The sequence below is a fragment of the Glycine max genome, chromosome 2, assembly GCF_000004515.6.
Source record: "Glycine max cultivar Williams 82 chromosome 2, Glycine_max_v4.0, whole genome shotgun sequence".
NCBI classification, from domain to species: Eukaryota; Viridiplantae; Streptophyta; class Magnoliopsida; order Fabales; family Fabaceae; genus Glycine; species Glycine max.
The window spans coordinates 596,518-609,708 of record NC_016089.4 but is presented as its reverse complement, the minus strand read 5'-3'; the positions used below and the strand labels follow the sequence as shown (position 1 = coordinate 609,708).

The 13,191-nt window shown below is 31.3% G+C and overlaps 2 protein-coding genes across 2 annotated transcripts; one reads left to right on the top strand and one right to left on the bottom strand.

The window, feature by feature from the left end:
* Positions 1 to 2,712: 2,712 nt before the first annotated feature.
* On the top strand, positions 2,713 to 5,060 carry LOC100794205 (transcription factor MYB13). The gene is made up of 3 exons (XM_003517974.5): positions 2,713 to 3,020; positions 3,207 to 3,336; positions 4,104 to 5,060. Exons 1-3 carry the CDS (start codon positions 2,888 to 2,890, stop codon positions 4,633 to 4,635), a joined length of 795 nt encoding a protein of 264 aa, XP_003518022.1. The 5' UTR covers positions 2,713 to 2,887; the 3' UTR covers positions 4,636 to 5,060.
* A 3,059-nt stretch (positions 5,061 to 8,119) lies between these two features.
* LOC547963 (cytosolic malate dehydrogenase) lies at positions 8,120 to 12,057 on the bottom strand. Its single transcript, NM_001249732.2, has 7 exons — positions 11,941 to 12,057; positions 10,745 to 10,903; positions 10,428 to 10,603; positions 9,627 to 9,904; positions 9,401 to 9,536; positions 9,200 to 9,311; positions 8,120 to 8,608 (listed from the first exon to the last, which is right to left on the bottom strand). The coding sequence occupies exons 1-7, from the start codon at positions 11,981 to 11,983 to the stop codon at positions 8,514 to 8,516; spliced, it is 999 nt and encodes a 332-aa protein (NP_001236661.2). The 5' UTR covers positions 11,984 to 12,057; the 3' UTR covers positions 8,120 to 8,513.
* Positions 12,058 to 13,191: the final 1,134 nt, after the last annotated feature.

Sequence of the window (13,191 nt, the reverse complement as noted above, 5' to 3'; positions counted from 1 at the left end):
TGTTTTGCGATTAATTGAATAATAATTTATAGGGGGAATCATTTTTCTTGAACCGAATAAGAGATCGTATTGTTTCTCCACAATCACATCTGTGTTTTGTTTAATTAATATTATAATCATAGCTTGTGCTGAAGTATAAACTTCCCTTGTCAATAATATTTTGAATAGGGTTATAATTACAAATTAATTTTAAACTATGCAACATTGTTAATAGAAGTAGAGTTTAATAGTTGAACAAGTTGATGCCATTCTAAATTGTCGACATAGAACAATACTAATTAATTCATAGCCACCCCCACGGTCGTAAAAGTACTCTCACGGAGCAAAATTACAAACAAACATATTTACCCCAAAAAAAAGTACAAACAAACATTTCTCATATTGAGCTATACAGTTTCAACTTTCAATCTTTCACTTGGAAATTTTCAAGAGTACCATAGGATTCTCTTTGTTCATCTTTTCATCTTTGGATAAGATTTGGTCTGAAAGAGACTGCAAATTAAAATGCAAATAGGCCACTTGTGATGCTCGCAGAAGAAATCAAAGCACGTGATTTCAAAATTGGCTGAATATCTACGAGTGCAAGCCAGTCCTTTATGTCTTATGCATGGTTAAAGTAAAACATGGAACCACTCATGAGTAAAGCTGACTAGGGACTTCTTTTTTTCCTTCTTGCATGTATTATTTTAAGAAAAAAGAAACAGTTTTATTTAAAGTAAGGTTGTTTTTTTTTTTTTTTTGCTTATAATGAGTTATTAATTTAATCATTAGATTCTAAGAAAATGAATAATAAAAATGAAGAGTTTTGGAATAATTTGATACTACCTCTAGATTAGAATATAAGCAAAAAAAATTGATTCACAATAATTAAGAAAATAAGTTAACATCATCTAATTTTAATAGTCTCAATAAAAAAAAATTACTCCCTCTGTCTTGTAATAATTATTGTGTAAGAAGAAAAGATTTGTCCTAAAATTCTTGTCATTTTATTTTTTAGCAACTTTAATGACTTTTTCCACTTATATCCCTTATAATATTAAGAGTAAATTACACTTGCACTTCCATGTTTTTCTCATATTGCACTCGATATTCCTCTATTTTTTACATTACTTTTACCACCTAACCGTAAAAAATAAATATTTTAAAGAAAGGAGTTAAAAATACAAATGCATGAGCAAAACACCAAAATTTGAAGCAAATGACTATATTCAATCAATAGGCATTGTTGAGAACACGTCCAACAAAAACGCAATAACCAAACGACCCAACACATACAAAAAAAAAATTGAACAAAAGAAGAAGAAGAAGAAGAAGAAGAAGAAGAAGAAGAAGAAGAAGAAGAAGAAGAAGAAGAAGAAGAAGAAGAAGAAGAAGAAGGGTGTTAACATATATGTACCAACAAGATGGATGGGTTCACATCCAACAAAAAGTTGGGTTCACGTCCAATTAGAGGAAAAAATAAAAAGAAGGAAAAATGTTAAAATATTTTTAGGTTGAAAATGATGTCATATCTTTTATGGAGTTAAGAAAAAGAAGAAAAAGAAGAAGCAAGAGAAGGAGGAGGAAGGGTGTTAACACATGTGTACCAACAAGATGGATTCACATCCAACAAAAAGTTGGGTTCACGTCCATTTAGAGAAAAAAATAAAAAGAAGGAAGAGTGTTAAAATATTTTTAGGTTGAAAATGATGTCATGTCTTTCATGGAGTTAAGAGGAAGAAGATGAAAATATTTTAGACATAAAATTTCATTAAAAGTCATGTGATCAACATGTGTCTACTTCCTGTTAAATTATTAAACAGTGTTTAGAAGGAAGAGAGTCTGAGTGTAATGTGAACGAAACAATTAAGGGATTTTTTATGGGGTGCAAAAAAGGAAGAGCGTCGAGTGCAATTTGAAAATAAACATATAGGGTACAAATGTAATTTACTTTAATATTAATGATATGAGATATAAAAACAAAAAAATGAATTAATAGTGATAATATTAATTTTATAAAATTATTATTCTCTTTTATCTATATATTGATTAATTTTTCTTGATATATGTAAAATAATTTAAAATAATTATTTTAATGGAACAGAGGGAGTAGTTTATTCTCTAAAGTATCCTTTATATTTAATTACATAAGACAAAAAAGATAAAATTATTAGAATAAAATTGTAATTAAATGAATTATATCATTAAATATGGAAAATTTAATTAAAATTTGTTTACATTTTACTCTACCACATTTTTATATATATTTTAGTCTGAAGGAACTACCTCTCTCTCTCTCTCTGTATATATATATATATATATTACGTATTGTTGCTTATATATTTTTATTTATGTAGTTGTACTCACCGTTTTAGACTTTTGGTTGACATAAAGGATTAAATGAATCCACGCAAAAAATGTCACATACAATCAATCATATAAACCTATACTATAACCCACTTTATCTTATCCTTGACGGAGTTTAGAATAATATTCAACCCATAATACGACACAACGTGACACATAATAATGAAATCTTCAAATTCCCTAGTCTCATCACTTTTTTTTTGTGTACATTCCCTAGTCTCACTTAAATAGAAAAATTAAAAATAATTTTATTTTTCTAGAGAGAGAGAGAGGGGGGGAGCTCCTCCATTTCCCGGAAACTGTGCTAAAGCCTAAAAGGTTTGAATATGAAAACGTTTTATTAAGTCTTTTGTTGGACCATTCTTGCTCATCATAGTGGCGTGCGGAATATCCAAGGATATAAATAGCCATATATTGGGACATAAAGTTGAACAATCACAGAGCTGCAGCTAACTGCTATCGAGAGCTACACACAAGAGTAAGACCAAAGCAAAAATACATTATACAATATATTATCGATCCACATCAATTTTTGAAGAAGATGGTTAGAGCTCCTTGTTGTGAAAAGATGGGATTGAAGAAGGGTCCTTGGACCCCAGAGGAAGATCAAATCCTCATGTCATACATCCAAAAACATGGCCATGGAAATTGGCGTGCCCTCCCAAAGCTTGCAGGTACTTTAAATTCTCAATTTACAAACAAAAGAAACACATTGAATTTATGATAATTAATATATATTTCCATTCACCCTTTTATATTATAAAGTTGGTAATTGACATATTCCACTTTTTGGATGATTTGGAGTCATGAGATTTTTTGTTTATTGATTTTATTCTGGGTTCTTTGGTATCATTTCTTAGGGTTATTAAGGTGTGGCAAGAGCTGCAGGCTAAGGTGGATTAACTATTTAAGGCCAGATATCAAGAGAGGAAATTTTTCAAGCGAAGAAGAGGAAATTATCATTAAGATGCATGAGTTGCTGGGGAACAGGTATATATTGGTTGATTTCTTCTTCAGACTAATGGCATTAATATGTTTAGTACCATGAATAAGATGAGCATTTTAATTAGTTTGCCTGAAATTGTAATGAGCGATTTTGTTCTCGAAAGTGGATTTGGGTTTCCAATTTCATGCTTCTTATCTTTTTCTTAATTTCTCTGAAAAGTAAACATGATTTAATTAAGTGGTGGGGGCAAGCGGCATTAATATTGATAATAAGATTGAGAAGGAATTGGGTCCATTGATAATTATTATACCAGGCAAAAGCCATAAAATGTGCTAGATAGTCTAGGATTGATTGATTTCATTAATGGACTTTTATCACTTTCTAATTAATTTTCGTAAAAAAATACTAGTAGGACCAAGACCCTTAAAGTATGATTTGTTTTTTTTTTTACCATATCTTAATGAAGTACATATAATATTTTAATTGAAGATTTTAATTATTTAATAAGGATCATGATTATATATGATATGGAAATTAAAGAATAATAAACATGTGGGTGGGTTAGCAAGATTCTCTCACTATATTTGCCTTGCACGGCACTAAGTATTATGGCATATTTCAGAGCACATGCAACTATTAACATACACTAGACGTACATATATTCCAATGAGTGCATGAGATTTACTGTCTATGTAATCCTACAAATCAATACAGTCCAACTTTTACTTCGTTGTTTCCTCAATCTCTTCAACCAAGAAACCAAAACAAGAATCTGATGCATTATTAAATTGATCTTGATCCATGTTTTCAGGTGGTCAGCAATTGCAGCAAAATTACCAGGAAGAACTGACAATGAAATAAAAAATGTGTGGCACACCCACTTGAAGAAGAGGCTACTGAATTCAGATATCCAAAAAAGGGTTTCCAAGCCAAGAATCAAACGATCTGATTCCAATTCCAGCACACTAACTCAATTAGAACCTACATCATCAGCATGCACTACTTCTTTAAGTGACTTTTCATCATTTAGTGAAGGGACTAAAAACATGGACAACATGATCAAGAGTGAAGACATAGAGTCTGTGGAGACAATAATGCCTCCAATTGATGAAAGCTTTTGGTCAGAGGCAACAGTGGATTATGAAAGCTCCACCATGATGACATCAAATTCTTGGACAATTTCAAATGAATTAGCACCCCCTCAATACCAATTTAATTCAGTGGAAAGCTTCCAACAACAAAGTGTTGATTATAATGGTTCAAACGATGATCATGATGGCATGGATTTCTGGTATGACATATTCATCAAATCAGGGGAGTCAATCGAATTGCCAGAGTTCTGAAATTTTCAGACACATTGAGGGTATCATTGAATTCGGCAGATAGAAAACATTTTTTAAAATAATAATAATAATAATAATCATATATGTTACAAAATTGAATTTGACGGTTACAAGGAATTAAGGAGGACATTAAGAGCTAGGGTCATTCATTGATAAAAGAAACTAGCAACATTTGTAAAGGGTAAAAATGATTATGTTATGATATCATCAAAATATGCCAGCTAATCTGAGGGACCAAAAGGGAAATACTGACTTTGTTTTATGTATATTGTGCAATACTTCATTCATGTTCGTTTAACATTTTTTTTTTTTGTTAAAAAAATGATTCATTAGGTTAGAGTTGTTCAAATTGTAATAGCAATAAATTAATTATGTAATTTGCTTCAAAAAAAATTAATTATGTAATGAAGTATTCAATTTTTTTCCACGTGTTTTATTGCTTACTATTTTCTTTATGCTTGTCCGTTTTGTTTGGTTTTATCCTCAAGAGAGAATCACTGCACTCAAGTGGACTATTAAATTTGAATCGGTCCACCAAGGCTTTAGTCGTAACCTAATTGCAACTTGCAAGATATTTTGCCTGCTTTGAAAAGTAAATTTTGTCACCCACGGGTGCTTGAAATCATTCGACCTTGTTCTCTGTACCTTTCTCTGCTCCTCAAATTGCAAAATAACAAAATAACACTTCGAAAAGACATTTGTGTTTATTAATTAGCACTTGAAAAATTATATTTACAGAAAGATAAGTTTATCAACTTGTATAAGTATTTTTAGAGTTATATCAATATCTTTTATTAGTTGATAATGCAAAAAAATTATATTCACAGTACATAAAAATTAAACTTTATAATTAAAATGTTCAATATATAACGAGTAGATAGCATATGCACTAGTGTAAGGTTGTGTTTAGATGAGAAACTTAAGTGGTTTATTTTATTTTTTTGTCTCTATAGTTGGAGTAACTTTTGTTTTTAGTCTTTATAGTTTAAAATATCTTATTACAAAATATGTGAATCTAAGTGGTGCGATGTTGTTTTAACTTGATTAGAAGTCTTATGTTCTAATCGTGAATATGCAATTATGTTACTTAATACTTGCAATGAGAGTTTTAGTGCTTATAATCAACTTATCTAACTCGAATAGAATTGTATCCAACAAAGCTAAAACTGATGTGGTAAAACCCCTAGAAAGATTTTGACCATTTTTAACTGCCATAAATTTTAAAAAAGCTCTTTTTTTCTTCTTCACCTTGCCACCAAGGATTTGTTTTCCTTCTAACCACTTCTCAGAGATGACTTCTCAATGCTCTCGTACAATGTGTTGGTGAACATCGTGATCTCCTTCAATGAACCAAACCTCCGCACAACATCGTTGGTGTGTCAATCGCGGTGGGAGGCATCACAATCGCTGCAAGAGGCAATAATGGTGTTGCTTTGGTGGGGGAAGCACTTCAGCCACAATATTTGCAAGATTCGTCCCAATGCCAACAAAGCTCTTGACTTGTCCTATCAATTTTACACTATCAATTTCAATTTTGTAACAATTTTAAAGAATTTTGTATAACAATATTAGGTGACTTTGGATAGCAAAGATCAAAAGAGTTAAACAAAATACTTAAAATTTGGACCAAAAGGGTAATTAAATCAATTTTATAGAATTTCAAATACTTAAAATTTGAATGGTTTTCTGTTTAATTTTTCTAAATTCTTATACCATATGAGAATTTTTAATTATATTATCATCCATTCACAAACTATTATATATTATAAGTTAATTAACTTATATAATAATTATCTTAAAAAAATTGTAACAATAATGATTTTTAATCTTTTCTAGGTGTAATATATATATACACACTGATAATACATAAAAACTAAACTCAAATAATATAACGTATGTTTTTTAAAATTAAAAAGAGATTGTGTTTATTAGCATATATATTATTTTAATTAAATGAAAAACTATTGTGTGCAATTTAATCCTATTAAAAGTAAATAGTGTATGTACCAATAATATAAAACGAATGTGTAAAATAAATTGAGTTTTATTATACATCTAAAAATCATAACGACAATTATTTCTAATTGATGCACGATCCATTTTTTTATACTCTGAATGCAAAAAAAAAAAAAACTATTAAATGTTAAATAAGAAAATATAACGAACATTTTTTAAAATAAAGAGACGGCAAAAGAAACAAGAACCATGACCAAGTGGTTTAAATCAAGTAGGACGAAAGTTAGGGAAATATTAACGTAATTAGCAGCCAAGATTCTGAATTTTGGACTTCGAATGTCAATATTTGATAAACAATACAGAATAGTGTTAGGCGTAATATCTGTAACATTACAATATCAATAATGTTTTATTAATTATTTTAGTTAGATTATAAAAGTAATTAAATTTAATTTAAGTATATGTAATTAATTAATTAATTATGATATGATATTTTTTTTTATGCTTATGTCTATGTATATGTCATATTGAATTTTAGAGTATTTAAACTTAAGTAGATGGATATTGAATAAGAAAAAAGGATGAATAAGTTTAGTAAACTGTCCAGGTGTGAAGAGAGAAAAATTAGAAAGTCATATAACTCTAATAACCTTTCATAAATTTGAATCAATTCTAAAACAGTCTCATTTTCACTCCTTTCTTACTCTCCGAGAGAACCCTCCATTGAAAATTTAGGATCTTGATTTCTTTTACCCAAAAAATCATGTGACGAATTTCTTTCAAGTTATGAAATAGTTCAATGATAAGGAACTCTGTTGTTTTTTCTCATCTTTCATTTTTGTTATCCTTGCATAAGCTGGGAGCTCACAAAAGTACTCATTAATGAGATTTTAATGTTGATTCTATTTGTTTGAGGTTTGAGCTTTGTTGCTGGGTGCATGTTAATAATTCAATAATATAAAATATTTAATATGTTTAACTCTTTTATTTAACGAAGTTAATTTTAAATTTAAATTTAACTCATACTAAAATCAACGAGTCAATTATTGGATAAGTCTCAAATTATATTAGAGTTGATTCGATTCACTGTTAGCTCTAGTGTCAACAGAGTTGAAATGTTTAACTCAAATTTATTTTTACTGGCCAGTTTTACCTTAAAAAAAAAAAAATACTCCCTTAAAGAATTTTAATCCCATAAAGCTGTTATTGACAAGTCATTCAAATTAGCAGTAACGATAAACACACTATCATTCTCTCTTTTTTTTTTTTTTATATTGATTGATACTCATGTAAGCCTCACTAAATCAGGAATGAGAGCTTAACATGAGACAAATTTCACGCTACTTTGTTCGTAACTCCTTTGAAAAATGCTAAAATCATTCTGTTTACCTATTTTTGCGAATGAGACTTTAATATTTCCAAGTCTCAAATTTCAAGCAATGGGAAAAAATATGTAGACGATAGTTTTAGTAGAGAATGTTGCCAACATTTCTCATAAGCCGAGTTTGAGAGAGTGCAAGCTAGAGTTAAAAAGCATATCCATGATGACCTTATTGCGTAATACTAGTGCATAATACTCGACCACAAGGCCTAGAAGTATATGTTTGCACGCTTTGTGCATCCCACATACATCAAAAATCTTGTACACCCACCACAAACACACCAAAAAGTTCAACCGGGGGCACTAACGCACATAAAATTAGGACTAATCCAAAATTCAATATGCGGCCCATGGGCTCAAATATCCTCCTCCTAAAAGGATTAGATGTTGAAATACAAGTAATTCCAATGAAAAACAGACTCTTCTCCAGTGATAGTTCCTTTGTATCTTAGAAGGAGCATTATTCAAAATTGAAGCTACACTTCTATAGGCAAAACATGGGAACCTACTAACAAGGACAGTAGACAAAAAGCAATGGTGTCTAATTTAGGCATGAGTAAGCCAATGCCTTCTCCTCAGAAAGCTCTTCTGCAGTCAAGTCCAACTTCTTCCTTGAGAACTCATCAATGGAAAGTCCTGGGTTTAAAAAAGCAAAACTTATGTAAGCTCAGATGCATTGATGATTGATCAAATTTAGAACTATATAGAGAGCATTTGAATAAGGGGGGAAAACATTTTTATTGTATAACCATTTCCCAAGTTTTTCCACCAATAATTACAGTTGCATTAGCAAGCATCACACCAAGAAAGAGATTATTTAAGTAAATCTTGTTTCATTAACATTTTTAAAAGTCAGGCTAAAATTGGAGAAATTTTGCCAGATTATATATAGAGACAGAGCGCATTTAGCTTTATGAGAGATAAGAAACGCACTATAATGGCGTTATTTTCAAGACTTTTGCATTTTTCCAAGAGTTTAGTGTAGTTATGGTAAATTATTTAAAACTTTTAAATAAAAATACATTTAATAAAGCAAAAGCAAACTGGCCCGTAATTTCAGTGGCATTAGAAAGCTCTACCCCGAATTGTTGAAATTTCAGTGACTTTTTAATATAAAAATGTAAAAATATTAAAGCAAAAACAAACACCGGCAAATTAAGCAAGGGTTAACACCAAAGATGGTGAGATAATATGGATAAACACAATATTAAGTGACAAAACACTTACCTTGAACTATTGCCCATTCCCCATTGGCACAAGTGACGGGGAATGAATATATAAGTCCAGCTGGAACATTGTAGGAACCATCAGAATATACTCCCATTGATACCCAAGTGCCCTAAAATAACAATGGAGAAAAAAAAACTATAAGCTGAGCTGGAGACACAAAGAACCTGAATTAAAAAAACAAACAAAAACCCAACTAACCTGAGGAGTTCCAAGAACCCAGTCTCTAATATGGTCACAAGCAGCACTAGCAGCTGATAGTGCACTTGAAAGCTTTCTAGCTTTGATAATTGCAGCGCCACGTTGTTGAACAGTAGTAATGAATTCCCCATTCAACCTTGACAATGAAAAATAGCGACGCTTTAATAAACACAAAGATAATAATAATAATTTGCGAAAGTCATAATTCACGGTATTCATGGCATACCAGGCATCATCAGCTATAAGCTCACGGACGGGCTTCTCCCCAGCTGAGGTTGCAACAGTTGCATGATTAACATCAGGATACTGGGTTGATGAGTGATTGCCCCAGATAATGACATTCTTTACATCAGAAACCTGAACGGTCAGTCTTTCAGAGATTTGGCCCAATGCCCTGTTGTGATCCAATCTAGTCAAACAAGAAATGTTCTTCTCGGGAATAGATGGAGCAAATTCCTTCAAGATCAATGCATTGGTGTTTGCTGGGTTAGCAACAACAAGAACCTGAAAGATAATGCAAAGTCTCATAAATATTCCAAAACAACCACATAAAACTGAAATACATGATTTCTGCAAAAAAGAATGAACTCAGTTAGATTCCATCATGATGGAATCACAAGGACTTCAACATACAAATAGATACACTTGCACATATATAAACTTGGCTGGAGCTTTTTCCTCAATACCCAATTCATGTGAAAACGCGTGTCTCCCAAAAGTTGTCAAAGTTTGACAAACAAAAACAAAAACAGACATAATCACGAGGATACAAATAAATTCTTTGCAACTGCAAATATCTTAATTGGCCAAAACAACAAATAAGATCAGTTTACTCACTTGTATTTTACTGGTCTTATGTCTAGAACCATCTAATAGAAACCAACAAATAAATAGTTTTCAATTGTAAGAGTAAACCAACATGTCCCAAGCAATTTAAAATAGAAAGTGAAAACAATGTTGAAATAAAAAAACTGCAGAAATTATAGTCAATTAAGAAGGGGCTGAAGATTCAGATGAAAGGGATCACCTTGCAGTTGGCAGCAGCATGCTTTTCAAGGGCAGAAGCCTGGGACTTGTAAATGGAGACGTTCTTAGTCATCACATCCTTCCTCTCCATACCTTCTTTTCTTGGGAATCCACCAACCATCACGGCAATATTGACCCCAGTGCATGCCTCAACCACATCAGTTGTGGCAACAACACCTGAAACAAATAAATATCCCAGGATTTAATAATCTTGTTGATCATATAAGCTACTGAAAGAAACCTATGTCAAATCAAGACGGCTAACGTTGTTATTCATGATATTTATGTAACAGTCCCTTCAACAAAGGTAAGTCATACCTTTAAGAAGAGGGAATGCAGCATCCACCAATTCCATTTTAACCCCATTCAATGACTCTGCTGCCGGAGGAATGTCAAGCATGTGGAGGATCACGGGCTGGTCAGGACCCAACATCACTCCCCTAGCAATCATAGGGACAAGAGCATACCCAATTTGCCCTACAATTGATAAAACATGTAATTAGCACAACAGGATGAGAAACAAAATTTTATGCATCCACAAGCAGCCCATATTCAGTTCCGCCATAAAATTCATTTCTGAGATGTGAGGGAAAGGCTGCGTACAACATCCCTCCCTCATACCTTCGCATAGCGAAGAACCTCTGGGCAATGGGGTACGCTAGTTTTTAGTTAGATGTGAGAAAAACACAGCCAACAGAAGACATTGTAAAAGTACGAGGAAATCAATTAAAAAACTTGAAACAACACAGATAAATATGTGAATAAAGGAAAAGAAAAGAAAAAGCCTGGATAGGGTACAGTACCACCATTTTCAAAACAAGATTACAAAAACCAATAGAATTGTAGGAAATAAAGTGCACCACCAGAAAATAATCAAATTTACCGTGGCTTTTATTTTCAGTTAAATGAAAGTGAACCATTGCAATAACGTTTCATAAAGAACAGTGACAAACACACAAACAACTGATTCAATCCTTCCCATAATAGTAAGTCAACTTTACACACTAAATGTTTCAGAATTATATGATTCTCACTCATTCACAGAGAAGAATCATAACAAGTGTCATTAGATGATAAACAAGGGCAAGGAAAGGCCCAAAACTACACTAGTTTCAACTATTACTCCCTAATGCAACATAAAACACAACCCTTTCATCTATAACAAAACCAACCTTAACAAACAATTGCATAAGAATCCCAAACCAGACCCAGGTTTTAAAACCAAATCACTGAGAAACAAATCTACACAAAAACTAATAACAATACACAAACATAAAACATCATCATCGTTCATCACAGCATCAGATCTGAGACGTAAGCAGATCAAGATTCAAACACAACCAAAGACATAATTTTGACACAGACCCAGAATTCAAAACCATCAAACAAATCCAAAAACACAGTCAGCTCACAGATCTCGCATTGAAAACACAAAAGGGTGTAAAATCAAGCGATCGAGATGAATCTGAAAATTAAGCACGGAAGAGAAGAGATTATGGCGATGAGAGAAATACCTGCAGCTCCAGTGACGAGAACGCGAACTGGGTCTTTGGCCATTTTGGAAGAAATGGAACGAATCGAAGGAACGAAGAGATTTGAGACGAAGAAGAGTGAAAGAGTGAGTGTGGGTTGTGAAATGAGGGTAGACTTGGGTATTTATTTGTGTGGAGATAGTGTTGCCACGCTAGGACTGAATGAAACGACGCCGCTTTAGCAGGTTTAACTTTAACGGCAAAACAGAAAAGGAACCTACAAAAAAGCTGTATCATAGTTTAAGAAAAAATAATAAAATAAGTAAGAATTGTTCGTTGAAACTTTTTAGGCTCCTCGTCTGGGTTTGAGAAAGTGGAAACCGGGTGCAAAAAGTATTCTCTTTCTAGGGTTTGTTTAATAAAGCGAAAAGAAATGAATAAAAATAGTTTTGAATTAAAATTAACTATAAAAGTGTGAATCTATCTTATTTTATTTGTTTATTTTTTTTCTTTTCTATGCAAATAAACAAATCTTACTATATTTTTTTATCAGTTAAATTTTATAGTAAAAATGATATCAATAGAATAGAAAATAAAATGATCAATTATCGGTAAATTGCCTCACTAAATTTTATAATAAAAAAAATGAAATCATGGATAAACTCAACTTATCCGGGACGGCCCAGCCTATAATCTATGGTTTAATGAGTTAGATCAAGAAAATAATAATGGTTTCTGTGAGTCAATTGTTTTTTGTTCAATTTTAACAGTTTTACTTCGACCTCTCCTTTCCTTTATAAGCTTATTTTTTTGTAAACTTTTAAAAAATAATACCCACAAATTTCATGTTATAATTTCGTAAAACTTCTAAAACAGTAAAAGCCAATCTAATATTCAAGAGAATCAAAGACTCACTACTTGTAAAGTCCGGGAATTGTAGATGTAGCCTTATTACAAGCTAAGATGCTATTAAAAAAATAACATCTAAAAAATTATAAAGGAAAGTTTTTATTTTTGAAATTATATAATTAACATAAATTCTTAGTTATACCTTTCAATTAAAAAAGTATTTTAAAAAACTTAAACAAACAATTCAAAATGAATATAATTCACAAGTTTTAAATTAGTAAGGCTCATGTACAACTTATGAAATTTCATTGGTTTTAACGTGAGTTTTTTTAAAAAAATAAATAATTAATATTTATCAATAAAAAAATTTACATGAGTCTTTTTAATATAAATTTCATGTAAAACTTATGAGATAATAAATATGAACGGAGGAAGGATATTCTT

Coding starts and splice junctions, on each gene's coding strand:
- LOC100794205 (XM_003517974.5), top strand. CDS start 2,888: ATGGTTAGAGCTCCTTGTTGTGAAAAGATGGGATTGAAGAAGGGTCCT. Junction 3,021..3,206: donor TGCCCTCCCAAAGCTTGCAG/GTACTTTAAATT, acceptor ATCATTTCTTAG/GGTTATTAAGGTGTGGCAAG. Junction 3,337..4,103: donor CATGAGTTGCTGGGGAACAG/GTATATATTGGT, acceptor CCATGTTTTCAG/GTGGTCAGCAATTGCAGCAA.
- LOC547963 (NM_001249732.2), bottom strand. CDS start 11,983: ATGGCCAAAGACCCAGTTCGCGTTCTCGTCACTGGAGCTGCAG. Junction 10,904..11,940: donor TCTCGTCACTGGAGCTGCAG/GTATTTCTCTCA, acceptor TATCAATTGTAG/GGCAAATTGGGTATGCTCTT. Junction 9,905..10,427: donor ATGCTGCTGCCAACTGCAAG/GTGATCCCTTTC, acceptor ATTATCTTTCAG/GTTCTTGTTGTTGCTAACCC.